At 35.4% G+C, this 27,615-nt stretch overlaps 1 protein-coding gene across 8 annotated transcripts in view; it reads left to right on the plus strand.

The window, feature by feature from the left end:
* Window positions 1–27,615, plus strand: part of PCNX1 (pecanex 1) — an 85,406-nt gene that overhangs the window by 35,819 nt on the left and 21,972 nt on the right. For 3 of the 8 annotated variants that reach the window (XM_027641776.1, XM_027641768.1, XM_027641775.1), the window contains exons 8-23: window positions 1,400–1,584; window positions 8,730–8,820; window positions 10,506–10,563; window positions 12,656–12,873; window positions 13,956–14,109; window positions 14,749–14,781; window positions 15,834–16,005; window positions 16,425–16,535; window positions 17,028–17,119; window positions 18,377–18,486; window positions 20,198–20,303; window positions 21,883–21,975; window positions 23,454–23,604; window positions 25,010–25,151; window positions 26,530–26,707; window positions 27,112–27,220. In XM_027641776.1, coding sequence (XP_027497577.1) covers window positions 1,400–1,584; window positions 8,730–8,820; window positions 10,506–10,563; window positions 12,656–12,873; window positions 13,956–14,109; window positions 14,749–14,781; window positions 15,834–16,005; window positions 16,425–16,535; window positions 17,028–17,119; window positions 18,377–18,486; window positions 20,198–20,303; window positions 21,883–21,975; window positions 23,454–23,604; window positions 25,010–25,151; window positions 26,530–26,707; window positions 27,112–27,220 — 2,003 coding nt within the window. The remainder of the gene's footprint in view (window positions 1–1,399; window positions 1,585–8,729; window positions 8,821–10,505; window positions 10,564–12,655; window positions 12,874–13,955; window positions 14,110–14,748; window positions 14,782–15,833; window positions 16,006–16,424; window positions 16,536–17,027; window positions 17,120–18,376; window positions 18,487–20,197; window positions 20,304–21,882; window positions 21,976–23,453; window positions 23,605–25,009; window positions 25,152–26,529; window positions 26,708–27,111; window positions 27,221–27,615) is intronic. The other 5 variants (XM_027641769.1, XM_027641773.1, XM_027641774.1 and 2 more) reach the window with 5 other exon arrangements.

Raw genomic sequence — 27,615 nt, forward strand, 5'->3', positions numbered from 1 at the left:
CTGAATTTAAATTTCAGATTAAAATATGTTAGAATATGATAAATTAATGAGTTGCAGTTCTTTCCTCATGAGCCATGTGCATGTCTGCTTTATTTTGCATGAGCTTTTCTTAACACCTCTTCTTATATCTATATTTTGTTTTCCAGTGATGCTCTAACAAAAGAACTGAAAAGTAGATGTTCTAGAAAACATTGTTAAAAGCAAGTACATCAGATATAGCCCCTCAACTCTTAGTAAGATCTTGGTTTTTTTTTTTAGTTGCCTCATTTACCAACTGTAGTATCACACTGTAAATAGTGAAGTGTTAAAAGCAACAGGCGGTACAGATTGTTTTTCAAAAGAGAGTGTTTAAGATATTTTCCACAATCTTTAAAATACAAAATCTTTTCTCATGTCTAAAATAATTTCGCAGCTAATGACTGTGATGTGTAATTTAAGTTCACAAAATGAACGATAAAGAAAACACTGCTCTTGCAAAGATAGGATATCAACTGTAGACATCATGTACTCTGACACTTTACCATGTCTAGTATTAAATGTTTAATATTAAAAAAACTGTTAAAAAACCTGACTTTGTTAAATAGCTTTATAAAATAGTTTTGCAATGAGAAGGCTGTGAAGAGGAGAATTAACATTTTCAAGCATTGTCTGCTTATGGCTATAAAGGTACAAATTTCTCTGAAGCCCAAGTTAGCTTTTAAAACCTGTGTTTTGGTGAGTAATAAAGCTTTTCCTGTACTCTCAAAATAACTTCAAAATAGACTTAAAACTTTTGCTAATTGATAACTTGTTATAGGTAGTCTTAATATGTTCAAAAAAATTCTGGATCCAAACATATAACTTGAATTATCTACAAGGTCCATGGTAGTGCGTGGCTGCTAACAGTGCTTAAAGGCATTTTCTAGTTAGAGTGCAGATTAATAACAAGAAAGGTGATGTCACTGTGACTTATAAAGACCCCAAACAGCTAGTTAAACAGCTGACCAAGTGATACCTCAGTAAGCAAAAAGGACCCCAGCTATTGTGAGTAGACTGGAATAGTCACTACTATGTGTAGGTGATACCTCAGGTGAGACCTAACTGTAGACTAATTGAGACCTAATTGTAGACTAACCACCAGTAATAAATTAAGACTTATAAGAATATACTTATAAGTGACTTGGGGAGATGTTAGAAAGCAATGTTTCTTCTAAGAAGTTGATAGGAACAGTATCTCTAGATTATAACTAGTGTCCAAATATTCAGAACATACGGGTTACTTTAACCCTAATAATTGGCTGCTTAATGCTATACTCTTACAAGGTTTTCCTCTTTAAACTGAAAAATCTTGTTTTGCTTCACTTCTAGCTATTTTTCACTTCTTCCTGGTAATGTGTCCCCAATGCGTGTTTTCTCGTAGCCTTCAAGATGGTCAGCAAGGCCAGCAGTCCTCCTCCCAGGTCAGAGTGCAGTCCCGCCCCCCTTCCCAGGCAGCTGTGCCCGGCGCTAGCGCCTCCTTGCTGGTGAGAAATGGGAGTGTCCACTTAGAAGCATCACATGCCACTGCATCTGCTGTAGGCGGTAGCAGTTTGCACGATGAACTTGGTATGCAGGCCTTATGTAACCTTGGTGACATGGAAGTTTTAATGCGGCAGATTTGTTGGTAATAATGTGGTGGAAATCAGTTAACCTGAGCTTTGTTTCTGAACCTTGTAGGTGTGTTTCTAGGAAGGTCATATCAGTCTTCAATTATTTGCCTTTGTCAGTCGCCTTTCCAGGCACTTTCTCTAAGAAATGCATGATGGGAAACCTCTAAGGATGCATAGATACAAGTAATGATGTTGTGAGAGCTTTCTTGACTTGAACAATGTAAACTGAATAATAAATAACTCTTTTCTTGCAGTGTTGCAGGCAGTTGAGGAGAGATTGAGACTTTGGGGATCTTTTGGTTCCTGAAAAAACTGCTTGTTATGGTCCCTAGGAATTCTCGATCTTGTTTTTTTTAGATGAGTGTTGCGTAGCTGCTGTTCAGAAAAGAAATGCTCATGTAAATAAGTGCTTTGCTTTTCATACACACCTTAATTTAGGAGCTTCATATTGGAAGGAAATCTGGAGTCTTTCTTATATCAAATGTCATCATTTTACAGAGCTTTACAGTGCCTCTTAGTTCTTCATGGTCCATTTTATGGGGTATTAACCATTAACTTCTTAATTAACTTCTATACAGCTAATAAAATTGCTAGGGAGAACGAAGTGGGGATGGTCCTAATAAGTGACTTATCTCTTGCCACACAGTAATGCAGGGGCAGATGTGGAAAAATTCTTGACAGGGATCTCTGCATCTATCTGTACGTGGCCTGAATTACTTATGACTTTAGCATTAATATGTAACTCTTCTTGGAATTATTAAAATGGGCATCTATAACTGACAATTATTAGTGACAGAATTTTGAGCAGCTGTCAGCTGTAATAACCTAAAAGTACAAGTTTGTTCAGACAAAACCCAGTAAGGGGTTGCAGTAAAGATAAGTGAATTGCCATTTTACCCCAATAGTGGGGAAACTTGAAGAGTTTCCAGTGCATGGCAACTCTTTAAATGTGCGTTTGACTAAGTCTTCATTCTTCTGCATCATTTAACTTCAATATAAGGAAAAACTGAATACAAACAAAACTGAAAACAACCCTGTCCTTCTGAGATGTTTTATAAAAAGTAACTACAGATATACTAAATGCACACAATCTAGTTACCTCGTTTTAGATTCTCTTGCTTTACTAGTGACTAGATTAAAAAAATTGAGACTTCTCAGTGCTTGTGTGTGTCTCTGAAGTAGGAAAGCTTATCACATGAAACTACATATTTCTTTGTTTCATTAGGACTCTTATTTCTTGTTTGAAAAAATATTGGAATATAACTCTGAAATTCAGGGATACTGGTTATATCTGCCCAAGGTTAACATTGAAATATGTTCTTGAAACCATCATTATTTGAAGGATTTAGTTCATCTTACCCAAAATAATAGTCAAGTTTTATAGAATTTGAGAAATAATACACAATCTAGGCAAGTCTAAGTTATTTAAGAACTTATATTCCTATGCTATAGCAGAAATCAAAGTGGACCATTTAAGAAATTCAGCGTGGTATTCACGCTCTCTAAAAAGGCGTATTCATCGCATTTGGTGTGTATTGAAGGCTTCAGAAATTTATATGGCTCAATTCTTCTGAAACTTTGCCTGTATTGTGCTTACACTTACATGGGACATCACAATTGTCTTTGGGAGGCACAAAACTTCCATGATGTGCTAGGTGAAAATCTGATGTATAATAGGGATTTTTTTCCCTGTTCTGAAACACTGAGCATCTGTTTAGAAACCTTTGAGGGAAAGCAGGTATTCTAGGCAGGATCTGTTTTATATTATTTAAGGAAAATCAAATTTTCTAGTTTGCGTAGCAGGCTTTGTGGGACAGGTACTTTGTTTTGTTAAGAGTAAAATAATTGGCAGAATGGTGCAAGCTTTCGTGTGTATGATTCCTTTATCAGACTTGACAAGAAAGGAAAGTATTTTAACTGGTACATGGTTTGTTTGTATTTTGGGTTTATTTTTAATCGTCATTCAGGGATGAGGTAACACTACTTCTGTTTCCCTTATGAGTAAGGTTTTGCTCTATTATCTCAAGCTACCTTACAGTGAAAGATGACCCGGTTACTTTACTTTAGGTTGTTAATGGTTTGGGGGTGGGGAAAGGTTGTAGTTTGTTTTTTCCTTGAACAGCATCAGAATAAAAATTAAAACAATGCAGGAGATATGACTACTTCCTTGTCACTGTGGAAATCACTGTAACTGCCCAGGGCAGAAAAAATGCCGAAAATAGAGACTGGGGAAATACATGGAAACAAAACCTGGTTTATAGCAACTGGAAATATGGGTGACAAATGTAGCAGATGGGGTTATATATCTCTGTACAGTGCATATATGAGTTCTTTTTCTTAATTCACATTCTCTTGGAAAGGCAAGCAGGGCATGTGTTAATTTACTTTAAAATCCCTCACATTTAGGGCTCCTGTTTTTCTTTACTAATGGAGTATCTGCTTCTTCATTTTTTCCGCTTATGTGTTGATGTCAAACTGCAGCTCTTAACAAGACACACAATTTTTGTTTCTGTTTACTTTAAAGTTTCTTGTCTGTTAACTTGAATTCTGGTGGCTTATTTTACAAAGGATGAACCTTGCAGTCTTATACCCATCCTACACCCGATCTGGTGACTGTACAGTTGTCTTTAACTAGGCAATGCCCTGAGAGTAAGGAAAGATGCTTTGAGTCATTATCTTCAGTCTTCCAGATTCAAAGTAGGAAGATTTTTATCAATTATGTTGTTGTTTCTTGAGGGTTGAGAGGTAAGGAACTTGAAAGGATGGAAAAGGAGTTTGATGTGGAGCAGTAAACATGAAGTAAATCATAGAAGGAATGGAGGAAAGAAAGGAAAGTTGGCAAACCAAATGCCATGATTATAGGCAGGGTTAATATAGTACGAATCCTGAAAGCAGCAAAACGCGTGCCGTGACTTAGGTGAATGACAGTTTTCAGAGCACAGTGTGACAGTACTAATGCTTTTTTTCTTCTCTGTAATATCTGATTCTTGAGACATGTGAGTGATGAGTGGGATTTTTCAGTCCTTGCAGTGAAGGCTGATTAAATTCAAATTAGAATTTGTGAAGTAGGTAGGAATCAAAGTACTGAGTTTAGAACAGATGCCCAGTTTCTGAAACTGGGGTAAAATAAAATAACAAAAATAACAGCCCCTTGTCCTTGCCTGGATGACTTTTTTTTCTTTGGGAATATTGCTTTTGCACTTAAAGAGAACTGGCCACCTGGAGCTTTACAAGACAATTATGCTTCTATGCTGCACTTCTGGTTGTATCATTTATATGCAAGTGATAATCTTTCATATTTATTGAAGTATTCTAATTTATGAAGGCAGTTGGATGGTCTTGAATATCAAAACTTTTCTCTAAAGAAAAATGTATACACAGATTACTTACTTGATTAAAAAAACATTTAGAAGCAGTTCCTCAGTACCTTTTTATTATGAAATAGATGTAATTTATTTGGGATGGACGTGGAAGCATTTTCAAAGGTACGGATAGAAAGAAATATTAATTTCTCATTTTTCTTATGGAAAAAATCCCTGTTGTAGTGTGTGGAATTCAGCATGATAGGTAAGTTATTCTTTTGAGAAACTTCATATAGGAGCTAAAAATTAACTGCTTTGAAGTGTTCTAATTGAAAACATGTAAGTCTTCATATCATAAATAAAGGGTAAAATTTTCATTTTTGGAAATAAAGCTCCTAGCACTCCACAAAGTATTCAGATGCTGATGGCTTTGGTTTTGCTGACTAGGATTTAAAAAATACTGACTGAAGCAGTAGATGAATATATCTTGATCTAACATGTCAGTAAGTGTTTGTAACATTCTGAACTAGTCTGAGAGATTTGAAACAAGGTAATATTTATTAGTTGTAAAACTGGGAAATAAACTGAAAATAACTTAGCTGAGGAAACCATCAGAGCACCATTTTAGTTGGATCCTGAGCAACTTTTATCTTCCAGGTTTCATCTGTGTAAGCTCATCAGCCTGTTGCTTTCACTGATGCCCTTAACTGTGGGAACACCAGTTTGTACCATGTGAACTGTTACGTGGTTGTCTCTGTATGTGGTGATGAGAGATTTTTGTCTTTTGGAACAAGGAAACCTTTTTCAAAGGAAGTACATTCATCTTTTCGTGTCAGAACGAAGATGCATTTTGGATCTGTGTGCTTGAGTATCAGTGCCTTGGTTTTGGTTTTTTGTAACCTGGTCCAAATAGAATAGTTTTGGGTGACTTGGATTTGCAAAGAACTTACAGCTCTCCCTTTTGTGTGTGTGTGTGTGTGTGTATGTGTGCAGAAGTTACAGACATTTCTGTTGAGTGGGGAAACGTGCTGTTGAATGTATTTCTTGATTGGTAAAACAAACATGGCATCTCCTGTTTGTTCACAACTTGATGAAACTGCAGGTTTTAGATAAAGAAAATATTTTCTTAAGCTTATTCAGTGTGATGCTATTAAAAATATTTCAGAGAATGCTGCAGGAAACGTAGGAATGGGAGGGAGAGAAAGCCACTAGGGTAATAAAAATGATAGGTATATCCATATGTATTGAATCCTGTGGGTGCTGAAATTCTTCATTAGAGTTTGAGTGTACTGTGAGGAAACTATTCCTGTCTCATAAGGCTTAAGAAGTATTCATTGTAGGACTTTGGAGCTTAGACATATTATCTCCAGTCCCAGTTTATAGTTTGTGTCCTCAACAGCGATGAACAGTCCTGTCAAGTTTTCTGCCTCACGTGAGTTGAGGCTTTTCTGAAAAGCCCTTTTATTTAAAAGAAAAACAAACAAAAAAACCCCAACAAAACAAAAACCAAAAGAAAAAAATGGGCAGACAACTTTGTTTTAATGAGATGCTGTCCTTTGCTTGCCAGGGAGCTAACTTTTTCAGTGGGAAACCTAGGTAGATAAATTGCAAATATGGCATAACTTGAGTCCGTTTTGTAGTTTGTGTATAAACAATTAGAATTAAGTGTTCTGTTGGTTTGATACCTCCCTGTTAACCAGGTTTGTTACATCGCACCACAGCAATGCAGTACTTACAGCAACAATATAAATGCAGTAAATTTTGACAGATTCTAAGATGAGTTGCATGAGAGGGAACTGTAGATATTCATGAGTGTAATAGTTCCGTAAACTTCTTCTTAAATAAATATATCTGATTTGTTATCTCAGCCCAAGAGAATGGGAAGTTACATGACCGAGTAGTATATTCTAATTCTGTTACCAGGATTTCATGAATTTAAAAGTTAGAAAGTTTAATTTCCAGGATCTCTATTCAGTAATGTAAAAACATGAAGAAATTATGCAAGCTTCCTTGTTTCTTTTAAGGACTGATTCCTCAGGAGTTTTTTTCGTAATAATTTATGCATATTAGTGTCCTGAGTAGAATCTGAAATGTATTATCCAATATTTCCATGTTTGCTGCTGAAATTTTTTTTTTACTGATGCAGTTAAGAAATAAACCCACATAGCCAAGGTTTTTTATTAGTTGTGGGAAGATTACTCGTATCTTGTACTAGCTTAAATTTTAAGCGTCAGTATCAACTGTTCACTACCTGTTAAAAACCAAAAGGTAATTACCTAAAGTACTTAACTAAAATCTTAGCTATTGAGAAAAAAACCCTAATAAGTGAACTTTGTACTTATGCCTATAGCAGAAGTAATTGGATATGGAGGGAGAGCTGTTGTGTTACTGAACTCTGACGCACGCTGTATGTGGCTCGTGAACTATGTAGCAAACTGTCTTATCAGAATGATTGGTCTGAGCATGGCTGCTGTTTTTTCTGAAGTGCTCCCTCTGAGGGTAGAAAGCTTAGAAAGCTTTCTGAAGGTAACTTTCAATATACCAGTATTTTTTCTTAGTTTCACTGGTTTTAATAATCTAGTTTGAGGTTTTTAACTTGCTAAGATTCAAACACTTCTAAATCAAACGTAATTGTCTGTGGTCTGAAGAGGAAGCAGGAACAGGATCAGTGTGTTAAAAAAATAGTAATCAAAACCCACTGTATCAGAAGCAGATTATGTTCTCACAGAGAGGGTAAAGACTGGAAGCTCTGATCTTGTTAGGTGTTCCTCCAGGGGCTGCTTGTTATCCTCTATCAGCAGAAGGAAGAGCTGCAAGACACAGCTGAGAGGTGTATACAGTTTTTCTCCAGATGCTCTGCAGTGGGATTTTTTTATTTTGTATAAACTGATCTTAGAATATTTCATGCTTTGCGTCATGGCTTAAGAAGGGTTTCAAGCTAAAAGAGATGGAAGAGTTGACAGAACATTTCATATGAACTCACAATATCAAAATCAGCTCTGTGTATTCACAACTGAAATACATTGAACCTGACCTTCAGGGGAAATTATTTTATCTCTCTGATCAGACTATTTTGGGAGAAGGGCACTGTAAAAACATCATATTGTGGATAAGGTAATTTATCATTTGAGTTATAGTCTTTGGCTACTTTTAAAAATTATGTATTTTGGAAGTAAGTCCAAATGGTTTATCTCAGAAGTTAGTTTGCAGTCTTCTGTTCTTACACTGAAGCATTCGCTTTTGGCTTGTAGAATAAATCTCTGCCTCACATTCCTTTTTTATTTTCTACTTATGAAGCATCTCTGGGCACTTCTTTCAGTCTTTGTGTTTCTTTTGAAATAGACATGGGCTTCTCAAAAGAATTTTATTCAGATTATCTCTGTTGTAGCTAAATGTCATGGTTATTAAATGCTGGTAGCTAATGATTTACTGATTGTTTACTGCGGGTGGGGAAGAACTGAAGAAGCTGTCATCACAAGTTGTTCATGTGGTTATTCTCTAAGGGGAAAGAAAGGCTTACACTGGGCTTCTGTTTTGTTAATGGTGACATCATGTAAATACAAACTCTTTAATTCAGTAATGCAGTTACAGTATATATGTTATGTAAAATGGTATGAAAGAGTAGCTCATGTCTTGTCTGCACTAGTGATGCATTTGTGTAATCACATTTTATATTTTGACACTGATGTAAATTTAGATGTCTAAATTCAGCTCAGTAGTAAGTTAATGAATAGGAACTGCTGCCAATGGGATGAAACATGAGGAAATTTTGACCTGCTTTTGGCCTTTTCTTTATTAGGTAAGTTCAGTTCTACGCTCTACGAGACAGGGGGCTGCGACATGTCACTTGTGAACTTTGAGCCAGCTGCAAGAAGAGCATCCAACATCTGGTGTGTGTGAAGGCCAGTCAAGAGTGATGATTCTTGTCTTACTGCAACCAAATATTTGATTTTAATTTTAGAAGGTTATTTAGTATGGACTGCTAAAAATCAATACAAAATATTATCCATATACTTTTGCAACCTAAGTGATTTTTACTAGAAGGTGACATTAACTGTATAGTCTTCTCCACTTAAATAAATTGCAGAAAATGAAGACTACTGTTAGCTTAAGCAATACATTTCCAAGCTGAGAACTTGAAAAATGCATTTTTGATTGGCTTATAGAAAGTTTTGTTAAAGGATTTAACCCGTGTTTTGGGCAAGTAGGTGGCTGTTGACCATAATGGCTATTGAACTTCCAAATGTGAAGCAATTGTAAACTGATAAATTTGTTCTCAAGTTCATAGATGACATGAAACAATACATGGAAGTGTTAACATGCCTGAGGTTGAAATTTGACTTGCAGTTGAAATAGCCAGCTGCATACTGGAAAGTTCATCTGCTGCTGGAAAGATGCCCTTTCTTTGTCTGAAGGGATAGGAGGCAGAAGAAAGAAAAACAACCCAAAACATCCTGTGCCTCCCTGCCTGCCCCCAATCCACTTCACTGTAGCACTGCTCTGATGCTATTGCATCATGCTGAATACAATAATTCCCACGATGAGTAGGTGGAATAGCTTTTGGAATTATGGAGTAATGAGTATAAAACCTCCCATGTTCAAATCTTTCTAGTTGAGAGTATGCAAGTGCTTTTTGTAGAATTGAACTTCTACAAAAAGTTCTGTATTCCTTGCACAAAGCTGCCAATGCCTGCCTCTACTGCTTGCATGTTCCAAATGCAATGGCTTTGCTGATGGCTGCTGTTATGTCCTAGTGGAAGAAACATCAGATAATCAGATCTCAGCTTTAGAAATACTTGAGTTTCAGTAAAGTAAAATTGATAACAAAGAATGTTTTTGTCTTAAGGCAAGGAGCTGAAGGAAAGTTGCATAAATTTGATACAACTCTTACAACCATGTGATTTACATGGAAAACAAACATCCAAAAGCTATCCAAAATTGGGGGAAAAAAAGCAATGGTTGGATATGGACTCTCATACAGTAAGAGAAATTTCTCCTCATCTCTAATGAATGGAAATTGCAAAGTAATTTTGCTCTTCTTACCAGAGGTTTGAGTTTGTGTAAATTTAAGTTTTTAAAAAGCAATTTAAGATTAAGTACTCAGTACACTTGTGTTAAGTATGTACCCTTTGTGGCAGTTTTGGGACCTTGATAAAAACAGTACAGAATTAACAGAAACTCTGCATGTGAACACATAGATGCCTTTGCACTTCTTTAGAGCTGTGATGCGTGTTTACATATCAGTAACTATCAGATTATAAAACATCTTTGTTTGTTCAAGTGGAATCATTACTATTATTGTAGTCCTTGTTAAGCAACGTAGGGACTGGGTGTTTAGAAAATTATATTAAAGGTAAGATTAGAGTCTCCTGGTTTAATAGAGCTACAGAAGGTACCACAGTACATGAGACTAAGCGGCTACTTGTACTTATAATAAGTAACGGAAGGAAAAACTTAAGGATATTTAGATAAAATTTACAAGGATTTAAAATTAATTTGGGGCACTAGAAAATTAAAGTGACCTGTTGAAATAAAATGTAGTATATAATCTGAAGTATTTTCCTTGTTCTTATAGTGACACGGACTCTCACGTATCGAGTTCTACCTCAGTTCGCTTTTATCCACATGATCTAGTAAGTTTTTCTTATATATTTTTAAAGCACGTGAAAAATCAGAAGATTTTCCAATTTTATAGCACTGATTAACCATTCTATATGGTAGTTCTTTGTTCCTAAGAAGGAATTTTGTCTGGATTTAAGTGAAGATAAAGTATTTATTGTTGCAATGTCTTCATATATATATACAAATTAACCTTTCTGCATAGTGATTAAAAAAAATTGCATGGAAATTGGATATCCTAAGATACCTTTTAAAGGTTTCCAGAGATATGTGTACAACTTGGACAGGTTTTCCTTCTGTCTATTACTAAGATTATCAAGCAGCAGAAAGAATAAATATTGTGTTCTGACCAAGAGAAACTTCAGTAATTTCCCTGAAAGGAATTTATAAATCTGTCATTGAAATCTGCTGTACAAAATTTAAATTGATATGCAAGAAGTGACTGGGAAAACAGGGCAGAAGCTTACTATGTTTCATATTGCAAGTAGTTTGTGATCTTAAACCTTTTATATTGTTGTCAGGTCCAGACATATCTGTACTCTGAAGTCTTATATTGCTGTGTCATGAAAAAAATGTGAATGGTGCATGATTCTTAAGTTAGCAAACCAAAAGAAAGTATATCAAAGTACTTAATGACCTAATCAAGAAGGAAAATGAAATACAGCTTTAGGATTTGTAAGAGGAGCAAGAGACCTCCATTTACCTCACTGTACTTTTGATCAAGAATGTGCTCTTCTAACTTCGTGTCTGCTAGAGGAACTTCCTTTGCTTTCCACCATCCCCCTTGAAAATGTAACCTTTAGAAAAGAGGCTGCATTACCTCTCCTGTGCTTTTGGTTTGCCTGTGTAGTCCCAGTGGAGGGAATGATTCTGTTTAAGGCAAACTCATGACTGTAAATGTAAATGTACCTAAATGGAAATTTCCACTGAAATTTATTATTAGTACCATGAATGTTATGGTGATTCTACCTTTTAAGAAACTAGGTTTTTAAGAAGTTGTCAAGAAAAGGACCTATTTTCTGACATAGCTTATCTTAAATAGTATGTTTTGTATTTTTGAAATGCCATCAGAAAGAGTGTTCCTGCTTGTTGTTTTCATTAGTGTTTTTCTAGGAAGGAAAAACTGACTGAGCATAGTTAGAATACACTGATGATTTAAAAAGTGATGAAAAAAATTTTATAAAAAGAGAAATTGAATGTTAAACTTAAAGATAATTGTAGCAGAAGACTCCTTTAAGCCCTAAAACCTATAGTTTTGACACTTAAGGGTGAGGTGAGTATTGAAATTTTATTCTTTGCCTTAAACAATTGTGACTTTTTTCATTAAATGACATTTTAACTATGATATTATTTAAGAATAAAGGGCAGTGTATTAAGTTTTCTTGGCCTGTTAATGAAACTTAGAATGAATTGGATGACACATACATACTGTAGTAACTTTTTAACATTGAATACTCTCCTTAAATGTCCTTTATGGTTGTTAGTATTGCTGCGATTTTTCAGGAGTACTGTAGAGTGACAAACTACAAAATAAGTGAGAGATGCAGTCAGTCATAAATAGTATTTGGCTGCTTAGGGCAGAGCTTTTTTAAGCTCATTTCTGAGTGTATTCTGGATTCAGTGAGTTTGAATTTGACCGCTGGTGCACGCATATGTTGCTTTGTCATGCAAAAAGAACCATTAAGCATGGGTTTGCATGCAGGTTAGCTGACTATAAGAAATGTGTTGTAATTTATTTAAATTAATAATTGGAATATTCTTGTAGTGTATGTTATTCCTGTTCATGTATCAGTTTACTTGTCTTCAAATTTGAAGTTTTTGGAGTAAATGGGATAATGTGCTTGGAAGACTTGTTTGTTTGAAATAAGGCATGTACTAAAATGGCAAATGATTGTGTTGTATGCAAACTATCATTGCTGCTAGTGCTATTCATGTGCTGTGATAAGGAGAGGAAAAGTAAGCAGAAGCCTGTGAACTGACAGTGCTTAACATATAACTTCTCAAAAGTGAAACTAAAGTATTCCAGCAATTTTCTTTAAAGCTGTTTTCAGTAGATTACAGTGATACAATAAAAATGAACTTTTGTTAATACTGACTTTCTTTTAGCTTTCTCTTCCTCAGATCAGGTTGAACAGGCTGCTAACAATGGATACAGATCTACTGGAGCAGCAAGATATTGACCTGAGCCCTGACCTTCAGGACCACATGCAACCTCAAGAGGAAGCAGCTCAAAAAGTCAAGCAGTACTACCGCTTTTGGATCCTGCCTAAGCTTTGGATTAGCATCAATTTTGATAGATTAACTCTTCTGGCTTTATTTGATAGGTGAGATCCTTGTATGTCACTAGACCTCGGAGAGCAAAGATTGAAAAATATTGACTAAACTGTAATACAGATAAACCTATCCTTAGAGAATTATATGTATTTTCTGCGCTCCGAAAGATGAAAGAATAATACAAGGTGTATTTTTTCTAAAATAGTGAAGGGTACTCTCCTTTTTTCTCAAGCAACCTAAAAAAGGAAAAAGGAAACCAACTCTCACTTTGCCTGAGTGGGGCAATAAGATAATTGAATGGTCAAAACGAGACATTCATTGCTAATCTTTAAAGCTAGGAAATAGCTTTGTCCAAAAAGTAATTGAAAAGGTCTAGAACCTGGCATGCACTTAGTGTTTCAGCAAATAGAGAGAATTTGCCTGCTATTTCAAAGCATTTTTCTAACGTCATCTAATACTGTAACTTGTTGTCCCTGCTGCATTTACCTAGTGAAATAAAATTAAGGTGAACCTTCGGTTACCAGCTTTTGGAATATGTGGACTACTTATATTTTGGTAATGAACTTCCTTGAAATAAACAATAGAGTAGTGATTCGGTCTACAGAGGAACACTATTAATTCTGTTCCTAAGCACTACCAGTATCATAGGGAATTATCTTTATTCCACTTGGCATATCTTACCCAAGTGAGAGTATTTTTAGTTTCTTCATTACAAAATCATGAATGACAGCGTATATACAGATAAACTGTCATGCTTGTGTTTTTTACAGGCTTGTAATCATCCTGGATGGGCCTTGAATATAGATTTGTATTACAGATCACACTTCTGGTTAAACATTTGAATTATTTCTGAAACTATCTGCTGAAGTTATCTTCTGCTGTTTAAAGTTCAGTTCTATAAGATACTAATTGCTTTCAGCTGTCATTGAAAGCCTGGTAGCTCTTAGCTTTGCTGAGAGACAGTGTGCTAGTATAGTCTGTGGAAGTTCAAATCTATTCTTAACTACTTTGCTACCGGCAGCATAACTCTTGTTAATTTCTGACCCAAACTGTTCCCTTGCAACTTTTTCTAGACATAGTTAACTTTTAATTCTATCTTTTTTTTTCTTTTTTTTTTCTCCCTCTAATACAGGAATCGTGAGATCCTTGAAAATGTATTAGCTGTCATCCTAGCTATTCTAGTTGCATTTCTGGGCTCTGTACTTCTTATAGAGGGCTTTTTCAAGGATATTTGGGTCTTCCAGTTCTGCCTGGTAATAGCCAGTTGTCAGTACTCGCTGTTGAAGGTATTTTAATTTCTGTCTTTGCTTTCTACAAACAATAGATATAACTTTGGTTGGGTGTTGCAGTCAGAGCTTTAAGGGAAAAATGCATGTTTATCATTTATAAAGAAATGAGTAAACTTTAGCTTCATGGAAAGTTTGATAGTCATTTCACTAGAATGGTTCTGCATGTGTTTGTTAAACAAACCATTATTTATTGTTCTCATGCACTTTTTGTTTTCCCAAAAAGGAACACATTCTCACTGGTTAAAAGCAGCCTACAAACAGAACTTGAAATTTTATTGCCTTGGGGTTTTATTTTTTTTAGTGGATATACCTCAATGCATTCACATGAAGCAATTATATCTAAGCAAATTTTTAATCAGATTATTGAATTTTTTTACACTATTGTTTATGGTTTATTTGTAATCTAAGAATGATTATTTATTTTTTATGATTAGACTATTGGGGTGGAAATTAGATTTAGAATTTAAGTTCATAACTGTTGAAAAAACAGTAAAAGAGGCTGTAGTGTGGCTTGACAATTGTAAAATTAATTGTAGATATTGTTAAAAGAACTTCAGTCAAGAAACTGTGTGTGTGTGGAGGTAAACACACTTATCTGTAGATTGGGTAACTTTCCTCTTTCCATTTTGGTTTCAGAGTGTTCAGCCAGATTCTTCTTCCCCTCGACATGTAAGTCATGGGCACGTGCTACTGTACTAACCTTGCAGATGCAGAGCTTCTACAGAGAACTGAGCACTTTGGTTTGATCTTTTTGGCATTTCTTTTATGTGCCTTCTCCTAAGGCATGAAAGGCTTATAATTGCCTTAGTGTATGAGAAGGCAACCGATACTGTGTTTCCCCCCTGCCATACTCTTTCTATTCAGAAAATCATGTCTTCCCTGTTTTGAGCCTAGGTTTTGCTCTGGAGCCATGCCATGTTAGGTTTTTGATGAATCTTTATTATTCAAGCAATTATACTGAGAAGTGTTCTTAATGTTGTAATTTGCTCTGCTGGTAAGAACTGACACAGCTTTGATGTTCTGTTCTACTCTTGTAGATCATTCAGCTGTCCTAGTGTGCACACTGCTTTATTTTTTCGTGAGAATAAGCTGAGTATGCCATGCTCTAGTAAGCATTAATGTTTGGGCATGGAAATGTTCACGTACTAGTGTTGCACAATAGGTTTATATTCTGTGTGCATGTGCTAGATTGCCAAGACAAAATATTCCTTGTGTGTCTTAAAATATGTAAAAGCATTATTCCTTTGCAGCAAGGAATTCTTACTATTTTACGTAAGAGGTTGTGTGTTTTTATAAACACACAAATAGAGATTCCCTCCACACCCCTCAGCAGGAGCAGTATCTGAGTAATAAACTTTAATTGCTTTTTCTTTAAAATGGATTTATTCTCTCTTGCTTGGAAAGCCTAGTCAGAGCTTCTCTAGCATTTAGTCCTGCAAGCAACATAGTCTTCGTTGTATTTTATGCTAAGAGTAAATATAGCTTAGTCTAACTTAATCTGAATGTTGTGTCTTTCTTATATCAAAACCATAAAAAAGACAGACTGCAAGGATTTTAAGGTTTTTATGAAGAAAACTTTAGGTTATACTGAGGTGACAGTACATTAGTTGATGAACAGTGATTTTGGTTCTGAAGCTGTCTGTAGGAGAAGAGTAAAAATTACTTTTTCTTCTAATAATAAACAAATGTTGGTGGTTTTGTGTTTTGTTTTTTTTAAACAGGGTCACAATCGTATCATAGCCTATAGTAGGCCTGTATATTTCTGTTTATGTTGTGGTCTTATTTGGCTGTTGGATTATGGCAGCAGAAACATATCTACAACAAGATTCAGGTTGTATGGAATGGCTTTCACCAACCCATTACTGCTGCTGTCAGCCAGGGACTTAGTTATAGGTGAGTGGCTTTTTCATGGATTTGAATTGTTTGCTTCACAACAGTAGAACTTCATGGGAACACTTCTGCCTTCTATAGATTTGCTCTAGCAAATGGCAGAGATGTCCTCTGATCTGATCTGGCTGATCTTTGTTAAATAAAAATGAAAAGCCTGAATGGGGCCTGTGTCCATTTCTACGGCAATTAAAACAAAAGTACAAGAAATCTTCTAACTGTTGGTCTATATAATCTGTGTATTCAGTCAGTTTTGAGTCACTGAAGTAGAACTTTACATAACATATATTTTCCTTAGAAATTATAGTAGAAATACTTCGGTGGTGTTAAGTTAAATGGTGTGTGTTACTCTAGAACTTAAACTGAACTTATCATGATATATTTTTAATATTTACCACTTTTTCAACTCTTTTTTTCTTTTGTAGTGTTTACACTATGTTTCCCTATAGTATTCTTCATTGGTCTCCTGCCTCAGGTGAATACATTTGTGATGTATCTCTGTGAACAGCTGGACATCCATGTCTTCGGTGGCAACGGTGAGTGTTGTGTTCTCTGTCAGCGGTAAAAGCACGAGGCTTGGAGCAGCCAAGATTAGTATGCTACTTAAAAAACTTAGTGATTACATTATTTGTACTCCTGTCCTCTAAACACAGAATACTTAACTGTATTTTTAAAAAGTTTTAAGGTCTTCTGATTGATTATTGAGAAATAGAATTACTGTCCTAGTAATTATGTCAAAAAGTATACCTTCTTCCTCAACTGGTTTCTGGTGCACTTTTTAACTATTTTATTACTATGGTAATGTTGTTAAAAAAATGAGGAGGTAAAAAAAACCACATAAAATGCTCTTTTTATAAAAATCATTTGTAGGGGAAAATACAAGTAGTTGCTCAAGGTTGGATTGTTAATTCTTTTTTCATCAGAGGGATGTTGCAACTAAGGGGGCTGATATCTTGCTTAAGCAAACTGAAGTATTTTGTATTCTGACTTAAGTACATAACTGTTTTTTTCTTTTTTGTGATATGCAGCTACCACAAGCCTGCTTGCAGCACTTTACAGTTTTATCTGTAGTATTGTGGCAGTAGCATTGTTGTATGGACTGTGCTATGGTGCCCTGAAGGTGAGCAAAATTTTATGCACAGTATATATTAATGTTTTGGGTTTTGTTCTCTGCTTCCTTCTGTATTAGATAATGTAAGCAGAAACTGAATTAGAAATATTAGTCTGATTTGGTAGGGTTCCATACTTGCTCAGCTGTGATGTCAGTTGAGAAGATGCAATGCAGGAACAAATCAGATTTTTTTGCTTTTAAAAGGTGCACGATTTGTGCCTGCAGTAACAGGCTATTTTTTGGTTAAAAATACATGACATTTTCCATAAGTTCCACTCTACATTGATTCTTGGAAAAAAAGGAAGCGACTTGTTTCTAGCAGTATTGTTTATTAACTCTCAGAATGGCTTATGTTAGTATTTTTTTCTGGTGCTGCGAAAGTGAAATAGTCTCTTCAAATTAATATTTACCTGAAAAGAAACCAGGAAATAGTCTGTAGTGTCAAAGTGAAGATGTGTGCCTATGTGAAAGGTAGCAAAGGGTACACCCACTATCTCCACCCCAATTTTCCTTGCTTGAAATACCTTTCTATTAGAAAACAGTGTGTAGTGTGGTGTTGGTTCTGTTTGTGCATTTCAGGTGTATCAGTAATCAAAAATGCTTATTTTACAATTAATTGTAAAATAAATATGTGCCATCCAACTCAAATTTGACTGGCTTTTTTCCCCTCTGTCACAGAGAGTGGAAAGTTCCTAGAGGAAATACACCCATGATGCTTTCACCTGCAGAAGATCATTAGCTTTCTGTGAATTTGTACACTTGTCTCATTAGCCTTTTGTAAACACATCTGTTTAAGATAAACAAGCTTTTGCAAAGAATCACTATCTTGTTTTGCAGGTCCAATACAGATCATGAAAACAAAAATAAACCCAATGTTTAATCTGTATTCAGCAAATTAGGAAAAATTACATTCTGAGTCAAAACATTTGTAACTTTCAAAATTGAGAATTGACTAAATGTAAGTCTTAAGAACCTGTGGTCTCGAGGAATGCAGGAAATTCTTAAGAGTTATGAAAAATGATGACTGTTTAATGATTAAGGTGCTGTAGGCTTGAGGGATGTACACTGTGTTAGAATTCCTGATCTATCGTTAGACATAGGTAAATATTGAGCAATATTTTTGTACAAAAAGTCGTGGTTCATTTTTGTGGCTTTGTAGTTAAATTTTTCATACTCTTTACTATGATATACATAATTCTTGTATGTCAGGTAAGTGGTGTATACTTTCTATTAATATTTTTATTAATATTTTATTTCTGTCTGCAGGATTCCTGGGATGGGCAGCATATTCCAGTTCTCTTCTCCATATTTTGTGGTTTGTTAGTGGCAATATCGTATCATCTCAGCAGACAAAGTAGTGACCCTTCTGTACTTTTGTAAGTGATAATTTGTATCCCTTTCCCAAGGAACAAGCAAACTTCAAGGAAAAACTACTAATAATGTTAGTTATTGGTACTGTTGGAACTTGTAGTCACCCACATTAATCAAAATAGTATGTTCTTGGTTCAGTAGTTAGAGAGAAATTCTCAGATTTTGCACCTAGTTCCTCCTGTAACAACAACCTTTCTTTATGGCTTCTAGTAAGTCACATGCCAAAATCTGATTTAGCTGCCTGCTGATGTTCTCCAAAATGTCAGTCAGGTGCCATCTTTCTGCTGGTGGGTTTATGCTGAACAACATGTATCTTTCCTGTATTTAAACATGTGCTCAGGGCACTAGTTGAAACTGAAGTCCACAGGGGGTTTTTCTGAACAGTTTCTCTCACTTCATTTGTTTATCTGTTCTTATATTGAATGTGTGCTCAAAGCACTTGTACAAATAATTTCATCTCAGATGCAAAACAATAAGGATCTATTTTGGTGATGAGCATTCCCATCTAGCATCGGGAAGCAGGTATTCATGTTGCTGTTCCTGAGTCAGAGTATTGATCTGATGCTGAGAGTATTTCTGATTCAGTTAATAATTATGCATGTAAATCAAAATAGTTCCAGTAGGAGAAACACCTCCCCCAGAACAGCCAATAGAAGCTCAGAGACATATCTGGCTGCGTTAGGCGGAGCTTCAACCTGGACTTAATTGTAGCCATAATGTTGGATGAATTTGATAAATAGTAGCCTGGGTCAGTGAGAGAACTCTCCTGTGAACAAGGAGATCAATGGTTCGTTCAGACAAGAGGAAAATTCTTATCTTTGGGTTGACCACTAAGCCTTGTCCTCTTGTTACTCTTAGTTAGTTGACTTTACTCAGCTGGTATGTGGTCCTTGTCCCTAGATACTTGCTCTTTTGTTCTTTCCAAGTACTAAATCCTTATGTTTGACCTGTGGTTTCACCTGTTTAGCCAGATGTGGCATAGTTAAGCACTGTAATAGATTGCAATATGTAATTTCCTGTGAAGATCTAGGGCTCGTTCAGTAGTGATCTTCCTGTCTGTAAAATGAAATAATACTTCTGCACTACATAGGGTATTGTAAGAAAAATCACACTGAGGGGTCGAGGGACAATTAGTAGTGGCTAGTAATGCTGCACATGGTCTCCTAAAAGCTTACGTGTAAAGTTTTTGCACATTAGTGTCATCAAGGCCTGCTGAGAATTTAGTAGTTTGGTCAGAATGCCTAATTGAGTGATTAATCAGGGTAGTATAGATTTTTTGGGGTTTTTTGCTGTTGAAGTTTGAATTAAACCAAAGAATTAATGGTTTTCTGTCTGGTATTGACAAATAGACCAGTTCTAAATTTTGCACATTTCTGTTTGGTTATTTATGAATTCAAATTTTGTGTCGTGACTGCTGAGAACTTCACTTAAAATTCAGTTTTTGTTCAGTTAGTGCTGTTGCTTCTACTGAAACTGCTATTTGAACATTTGGCTGCTGTTCTTCAGTGGTGGTCATTCTGTGCAAGAGAGCTAATTCTTTCATAAAGTTGAGATGTCTGTAAGTTTGCTCAGCTATGTGAAAGCATTAATATGCCAGAATTAATTTTTGTTGTGATCAGCTTGTAATAGAACTTCTGACTCCATTATTCTTCTAAAACCACATTGAACAATGCATGCCTTTCAGTGGTTTGTTTGTTTTTTTTGGTTTCCCTTAAGCTCTTTAGTGCAATCAAAATTTTTTCCTAATTCTGAAGACAAAAACCCTGAGGATCCTCTGTCTGAAGTAAAAGATCCTTTACCTGAGAAGCTTAGAAATTCTGTGGTAAGTAGGCTTTTTAGTTTTGGTATTTTTTTTTTTTTTTAATATATTTAAAGCATTTGCTTTACGTTGGTTTGTATAGCATCAGTCTGGATCTTGCTTAGCTCACACTTGTCACCATGGTGCTGATTAGATGGATATCAGAGCATTTCCTTGAACTCTGCAGGTGAACTGATGTGCTATAAGAAGAGTATAATGCTCATATTGCAATTTTAAGTTATTTAGAAGTAGACATGAGGAAATTGGAATTCCCTAGTATGAATTCAGTGAAGTATCATTGAGGATTTTCTTCTAACTCATCAATATTAATAAATGATACTTGAGTTTTGTGCAGGAGTTAATGGAGAAGAGTTAATTGTGGCAAGAACTATATTAACTTTAGTACCAGTTCACTCTAAGTATTTATGGAAATAATATTTAAACATTATCCTTTTTCACACAGTGTAGCAATAAATAAAAGACTTAAGAAGCTTAGTATGTTTAATTTGTACAAAAGAAGGTTGAACAGTCGCTTAGCTTTGTGTAGGGCTTGGCTGTAGGGGAGGAACAGTATAACTGGGTTTCTCATAATACAGCAGGCACAGACATGATGAGGTGCAGCTTTTGGAAACTGCAAATAAATATTAATAGCAGAGAAACTGCAGTTCTTTTAACACGGAACGGTAGAGACTGACAGGAGCTGCAAGTTCCTCTTTAGCTCTCAAAATGGTTTTAGTCTCCAAGGGGGCAGGGGAACTGAGGATTTTGATTCTAGTCTTTTTTTTCAGTGGTTTTTGAAATCAGGACTAATTGATTAAAAAAAAAAAGTAAGTTGTAGCGCAAGAAGTTAAAACTTTGCAGTAGTAGTTGCTCTGTGTAATTATTTGTCCAATTTTGGAGTAGTTAATCCTTCAATGATTTTCTGGGCTGTAAATAGCAGAGTTGCCATAAGTACATGTTGCCCCCTTGTGGCTGACTCTGGCATTACTAGTTTTGTAATTTTTTTTCTCGTCAACGATTTGTTTTCAGTTTTTAAGAGGTAATGGAAAATTCAAACTCATTCCAAAGGATTCCAAAGCTATCCTTTACCCTTCTGAAAGGGAGGGGATAAAGGGTTAAAGCCTCATTGTTTTGCCTGGTTGATAGCTCTGCCAAGGCAGCACTCTTCCAGAGCTCTTAACCACCCCATGATTTAAGCAATTCTTAGATCATAAAGGGGAATTTTGATTGTCCCTTCCATCTCTTTCATCATTGCTTTACACGGGGCAATCATTACACCCCCTCACGGTCCAGAAGGAGAGAGAGAATATATTGGGTGTACTGATTTGTCCTTCCCTGCTATTGATGTGCACCTAACTTATTTTAAACTCATGCTCTTAGCTGTAAGATTTGTCCTGTGAAATTTCTGATAACTTCAATGGAAGTAATTAACACTGGCATAATTTGAAAGTCTCTAATCAGTTTCAGTGTTGCTGTGTATGTATGTTAACGAGGTATTTAAAGGTTGGACTTGATGATCTTGGAGGTCTTTTCCAACTTTAATGATTCTAAGAGAACAACTAAAGCTGATATTTTCTAAAATTGTTTTATTTTGACTCTGCAGAGTGAACGATTGCAGTCTGACCTGATTGTGTGTATAGTCATTGGTGTACTCTATTTTGCAATTCACGTCAGTACAGTATTTACAGTTTTACAGGTAAGGTATTGCTTCAGGTCTTCCATTTGCCTTCTGTATGCAAATACTTTGTGATATAAAGCTTATTTTGGTAGTTCACTGAGTCTCCTGACTAGTTTCAGATGGTCTTTAAATATATAGTGTGATAAGTACATGACTAAAGTTCTTCACTTTTATGTGCTCAAATAGTCATCTTTCCCTGTTTTTTCCTGGTTTCTGCTTATATTCTGGACTTTGTTTTAGCCTCTGACACAAACCACCCTCTTTTGTTTCATCTATCCCAGTTAAATAGTCAGGATCATTTCGGAATAAGGAAAAAAGAAACTTAAAAAAGAGTTTAAAAGGTTTGATTCCTAAAGTTTGAGGGGCTGAACCTTGACACAGCAGTTGCATGCTAGCATGGCTGTTTGTAGACTATAGTATAGGGGAGTACCTCTTTACTGGAATGGTTATTTACAGGACTAACTAATGTCATATGTGACTCCTACTTGATGATGACATGGGACTAGATCCTGTGCTTGAATTTAAATTAAACATTTACCTAAAGAGTTGCAGTTACTGAGTTTCTTATTTTAGTATTCCTGTAATGGAAACATTGATTAGATTATGAACAGCTTTATGTCAGGCAAATGAAAATTTCTTTTATGTATTTTAGAATGATTTTATACTCCTCCTGCTGCCTAAAGTTAAAGTAAAAAACTAATTTTAAAAAACATATGTATTTAGGTAGCTGCATGTTTTGGGGTCAGGTGCCCTATTTAAGCAGGTGTACTAGTGTTTTCTAAGGAACATCTGTTGTATGGTTGAATTTCAGTACTCCACTGGAATGTTGCATTCCCCCATGTTTGAGAAAATTGGCTGCATGTTTTTCACCAGTTGTATAGTTCAGTAGACTTAGGCTTCACTGAATTCAGAAAGAGCTTATGACAAGACAATGCAATCCCAATTTTTCTATTACTTATCTAGAAATTTTGAGAAAGTTTTAATGTATGGAAAGCATTACTGTGAAATCCAGCCTTCATACCATGTTAATATTGCAGTATTTTGTGACTTCTGTGGAAGGGTTTGGTCTTGTGGGAGGCTTCTTACTTTCTCAAGAGAATATGAAATTAATGATTTGTTTTTGCTTATGCTTATACCTCCTTTTATCCAGCAGACGGAAATGTAAATTGGGTTCAGCCTTTAGAGAATAATACCTTTTTAAAATGAAATGCATATGGGTCAGAAGCAATGGACTATGAAAGCAGATTGGTGTACTATTTTTACTTTAAAATACATTTCAACTCAGTGAAAGTTTGCTAGATACAGAGAGTTTTTTTCTTGCAGGTTTTCTTGTTTTATCTTAAAGTTAGTAGTACAGTCTTCCATGAAGAAATAAATTCCCAACTTAGTATTACAGGAGCACTTGCCTAGATGCTGGAAAAAGTATTACATTGTTAGTGTATTATTTTGTTTATAAAAACAAACCTTAATTTCTTCAATTCTTTTTTTTTTTTTAGCCTATTTTAAGTTATGTTCTTTATGCATTGGTGGGTACGGTAGGCTTTGTGACCCATTATGTTCTGCCTCAACTCCGAAAGCAACTTCCTTGGCATTGCTTTTCTCACCCGCTGCTGAAAACCAAGGAATACCATCAGTTTGAAGTCCGAAGTAAGTATCATTCATAACACTTTACTGAACTTGCTGTAGTTGCTGACCTTTTAATAAACTTAATTTCTTCTCTTTATTACTCTTACCACCAGAGTTTTTAATTATATCTAATCTATAAATGTCTTACTTTCTCAGTTCCTCGTGGTTTCATTCCATGATGTTTTATGTATCTCTTATCTGATGATGCTAATACATGTGCTAACATTATCCCAGAGCAGTTCCACTAAAACACAGTCTTCAGAATCTTAAGTGGCCAAGTTTGTGTTAATTATTGCTTCAAGAATTTTTCATAAAGATTGACTGTGTTTCATTAGGTATTTCCTCAGAAGAAGAGAATCATCAGAATTGATTCACAAACTTTCAACCTTTGTAGCAGCAATGCAGTGTGGTCTTTTCATTGATGTCTAAATTGTGGGATTTTTTTCCAGTGACTGGATGTAAAGATAAATATGAATAGCAGTTGTAGCATGATGTCGAACTTTATTTGGAAGAAGTAAAAAGGGCTATTGTATGCCTTAAATTTTTAATCTATAAAACTAGAGAAGCTATAGTTGGTGCCCTTTTCCTGATACGTGGCTTAAGTATTTCCAGATGTGGTAGTGTTTTCAGGAAAAATGGAAGTCATAGCCAGTAATGTTAAATATGAGTTTGTAACATTTTCCAGTTTGGTCCCTGTAACTTAAAGAATTCATCCCATGTCACTGACTAATAGTCCTTATGGCTTCTGTTGTAGAAAAGGAGCTTCAGTTCTTGCTGGGGTTCTTATAGACATGTGCAGTCGTTCACAGCACTGAAAAAGCAGAGGACCTTTTTCTAACCTCTTTTCAAGTATGCCTTAATCCTTTATGTATGCATCAATATATGCATCAATGTTTAACATAACTTTTGACATAGGTTCTTCTAGACTACCTTGTAGAATACATTTTCTTATTTTAATTTGCATTAACTTGAAACGTACTTTGCAATTCTTGAAGTTTAAAAGAAGTTCTCAAGTCACAGACATTTGTGTTGACAGATTATGTAGGCTCTTCTGTATTGTAGAGTTGTAAACCAAAAGTCTTTCAGATTGAATATAGTTGGAAAACCATCCTTTTACATGAGATAAAGTACATAATGTCAAACAGCTTCATCAATAGCAATGTTGAAATCATTGAAGAGGTGGCAACCCAGTTTGTTTCCTTCCATGTGCAGTAAGCAAGTAGCTTGTGAACTGTTCTATTGTTGTATGAACAGTGCAAAAACTCTTCTTTTTTTTTTTTTTTGGTTAAATAAAGCTGCGAAAATCTGGTGTGAGAATACAGTTAATGTTTGGCTCCACAAACTATTTGGATCAAGAATCTTCATTCTGTTAGAATTTGATTTGACAGTGCTATCTGATTTTTTTCTTTTTAATGTATCTTGATAGATGCCGCACATGTTATGTGGTTTGAGAAACTTCACATTTGGCTCCTTTTTGTAGAGAAGAATGTTATCTATCCACTGATAGTCCTCAATGAGCTTAGTAGCAGCGCTAAGAATATTGCTAGTCCAAAGAAACTGGATACTGAGTAAGTAGAAAAGGAGATCAAGTATCTTGAGTATGTCTGCTGTGGTGGAAAATTAAATAGTGAGTTCTGGTCTCAATGAGAAGACAGTTAATGCTATTGTCTTAAGACTAAGGCAAGGAATAAATAAAGCTTTTCTTTATGTAAAAGCCCTTATAAAGCCAAGTCACCTTGCTGACTTAAACTGAATGGAGTATTACAGTATTAAATGAAAAACGCCCAGAAAGATAAATCATTCAATTCATAGTACATACTGTAAAGATTGCAGGTTGTAGAGTTACCTAATAGTGTGATAACAGAGTTTCTGTGTTTATCTTCAGAGTCTATAATATGATTATCCAGACTCAAGCTCAAGATAGTGGTGATTTGTTCTGGTATTTTATCAGGTGTAAATTTCAGACTTGTTCCCCAAGTTGGTGTGCCAGCTTACAGCCCCTCTACAGCTTTCATCTCTCATCAAGGAATTCCCCAGGCCTTCTAGCCCCTAAGTATAATCCATATCCAGATGAAATTGCACACCACGTCTTAAATTGAGCCTTTGTTATAATCCCTTGAGCACTATATCTGACTGTTTCAGCAAATGACAGTTCAATAATAGGCCCTGTAATTTTTAGCCTTCAAGAAACAGTAACCAGGTGGCTTTTTTGTATTTGAAGTTCTATTGAGTTAGAACAAAAGAGAACATGAATCTTGAAACAAAATGGAATATGGATTGGGGGAAGGTGGGGGACTGAATATTAGATTTTTTTGGGAGAGGGTGGGGGGTTGGCTTTTTTAATTTTAATCCCTATATCTAATAAGTTCTTACCTTGGATTCGTTATTGCTGTCACTACAAGACCTTTGGGAGGAATATTGCCATTATATTACTCTAACTTAATTTTTATAACCCTTTGATCTGTCAGTTACTATCTCAAAAAAGAATGAAATTGCAGTTCCCCCAATAAAAACTAGAGCAGTAGTTTTTACTACTACTAGTAGAGCTACTAGTAGTAGAGTCATGCATTAACATTCTCTTGATGATTAATCTAGCATTTTTGCATTTCAGTATTCATAACCTAAATTAAAGACCAAATTTCTCTTCAGAATACAAGGATATTTTATCTCTTAATTTTTTTTTGCTAGTGGTACTCTTACAAATAATGCTCATCCTTGGAACATTGATGGGCTTGAGAATACTGATAAAAAGACTTAGTAACCTCTTTAAAAAAAACCCGAATCCAAAGTTGTCTTTTAAAAAGCCAACAAACCAACAACCCCCCAGTTCCAAAAGCAAACTTGAGTTTGAAGAGATTGGCATTTCATAACAGCAACAACTTATGTGATCTTTAAACACCTTTTGGACAGCAGATAGTAACTGTTTTGTGTGAATTTCTTACACAGGTTGGGTGCTTTAATGATCACAATAGCTGGCTTGAAGTTACTGCGTTCATCATTCAGTAGCCCAACGTGCCAGTATGTCACTGTTATTTTCACAGTGCTCTTCTTTACTTTTGATTACAAAAGTTTTACTGAGACCATGCTGCTAGATCTCTTCTTCATGTCCATACTCTTCAGCAAGGTAACTTCAACTCTATTCCTAGGTGTTTCAGGTTATCCAAAAAGGAAAACAGATAGTCCTAGCTGATAGGTAATCTTGCAGATCTTCAGTCTTACTTGTACTGTAATTAATATCCTGTAAGGCAGCTAAGACTTCTCCTTGCCAAAGCATTTTTGTTTGCTTGAGAAACCATATGTAACTTTCTGAACATCTCCTGAGTTTCTGTTAGTAGAACAGTGAAGCATATTATGTTACTTGCTTTTGTAATTACATCCCTTTCCTAAGTCTGAAGGCTTTTGGTAGAACCAGTAAGAACTCTAGGATGACCAGTAAATTCCTCAGGATGTTTGTGTACTGCAAAGCATATTGATTCTTGGCTAAATTGCTGAATTGTTTTTCTCTTTTTTTTCTTTTTTTTCCTGTAGCTTTGGGAACTCTTTTATAAATTGAGATTTGTATATACCTACATTGCTCCATGGCAGATCACCTGGGGATCTGCCTTCCATGCTTTTGCCCAGCCCTTTGCTGTGCCACGTATCCTTTGAAAATGCAGGCTTTCTCCTGAAGTTGTGTATTTATAACTTCTGAATAATGTGTTATAATGGATTATGTATTATTGGGTAAACCTACTGAAGAAACAGGCTTGTCTAGTGAGTATTTATGAAAAAAATGTGCACACTTTCTGCCTTGTTACAATGCTATGAATGATACAGTAGCAGATAAAGTAGGAATAGAATGCTGGCATGAAAGAATGCCGACATGAAAGAAACATGGAGTAGAATCCATTCTGAAAATTACACAGCTTTTCTTCTCACAGTCATTCCCTTTTATGAGAGTCACTAACTATGGTTTTAGTTCTTGACTTCTGCATTTTAAACTTCTGTAGACCTGTCGGAATGGACTGTTCAGTTAGTATTCTTGATAGAATT

This window comes from Corapipo altera, unplaced genomic scaffold (genome assembly GCF_003945725.1).
Source record: "Corapipo altera isolate COAL_440 unplaced genomic scaffold, ASM394572v1 23b, whole genome shotgun sequence".
Classification (NCBI taxonomy): domain Eukaryota; kingdom Metazoa; phylum Chordata; class Aves; order Passeriformes; family Pipridae; genus Corapipo; species Corapipo altera.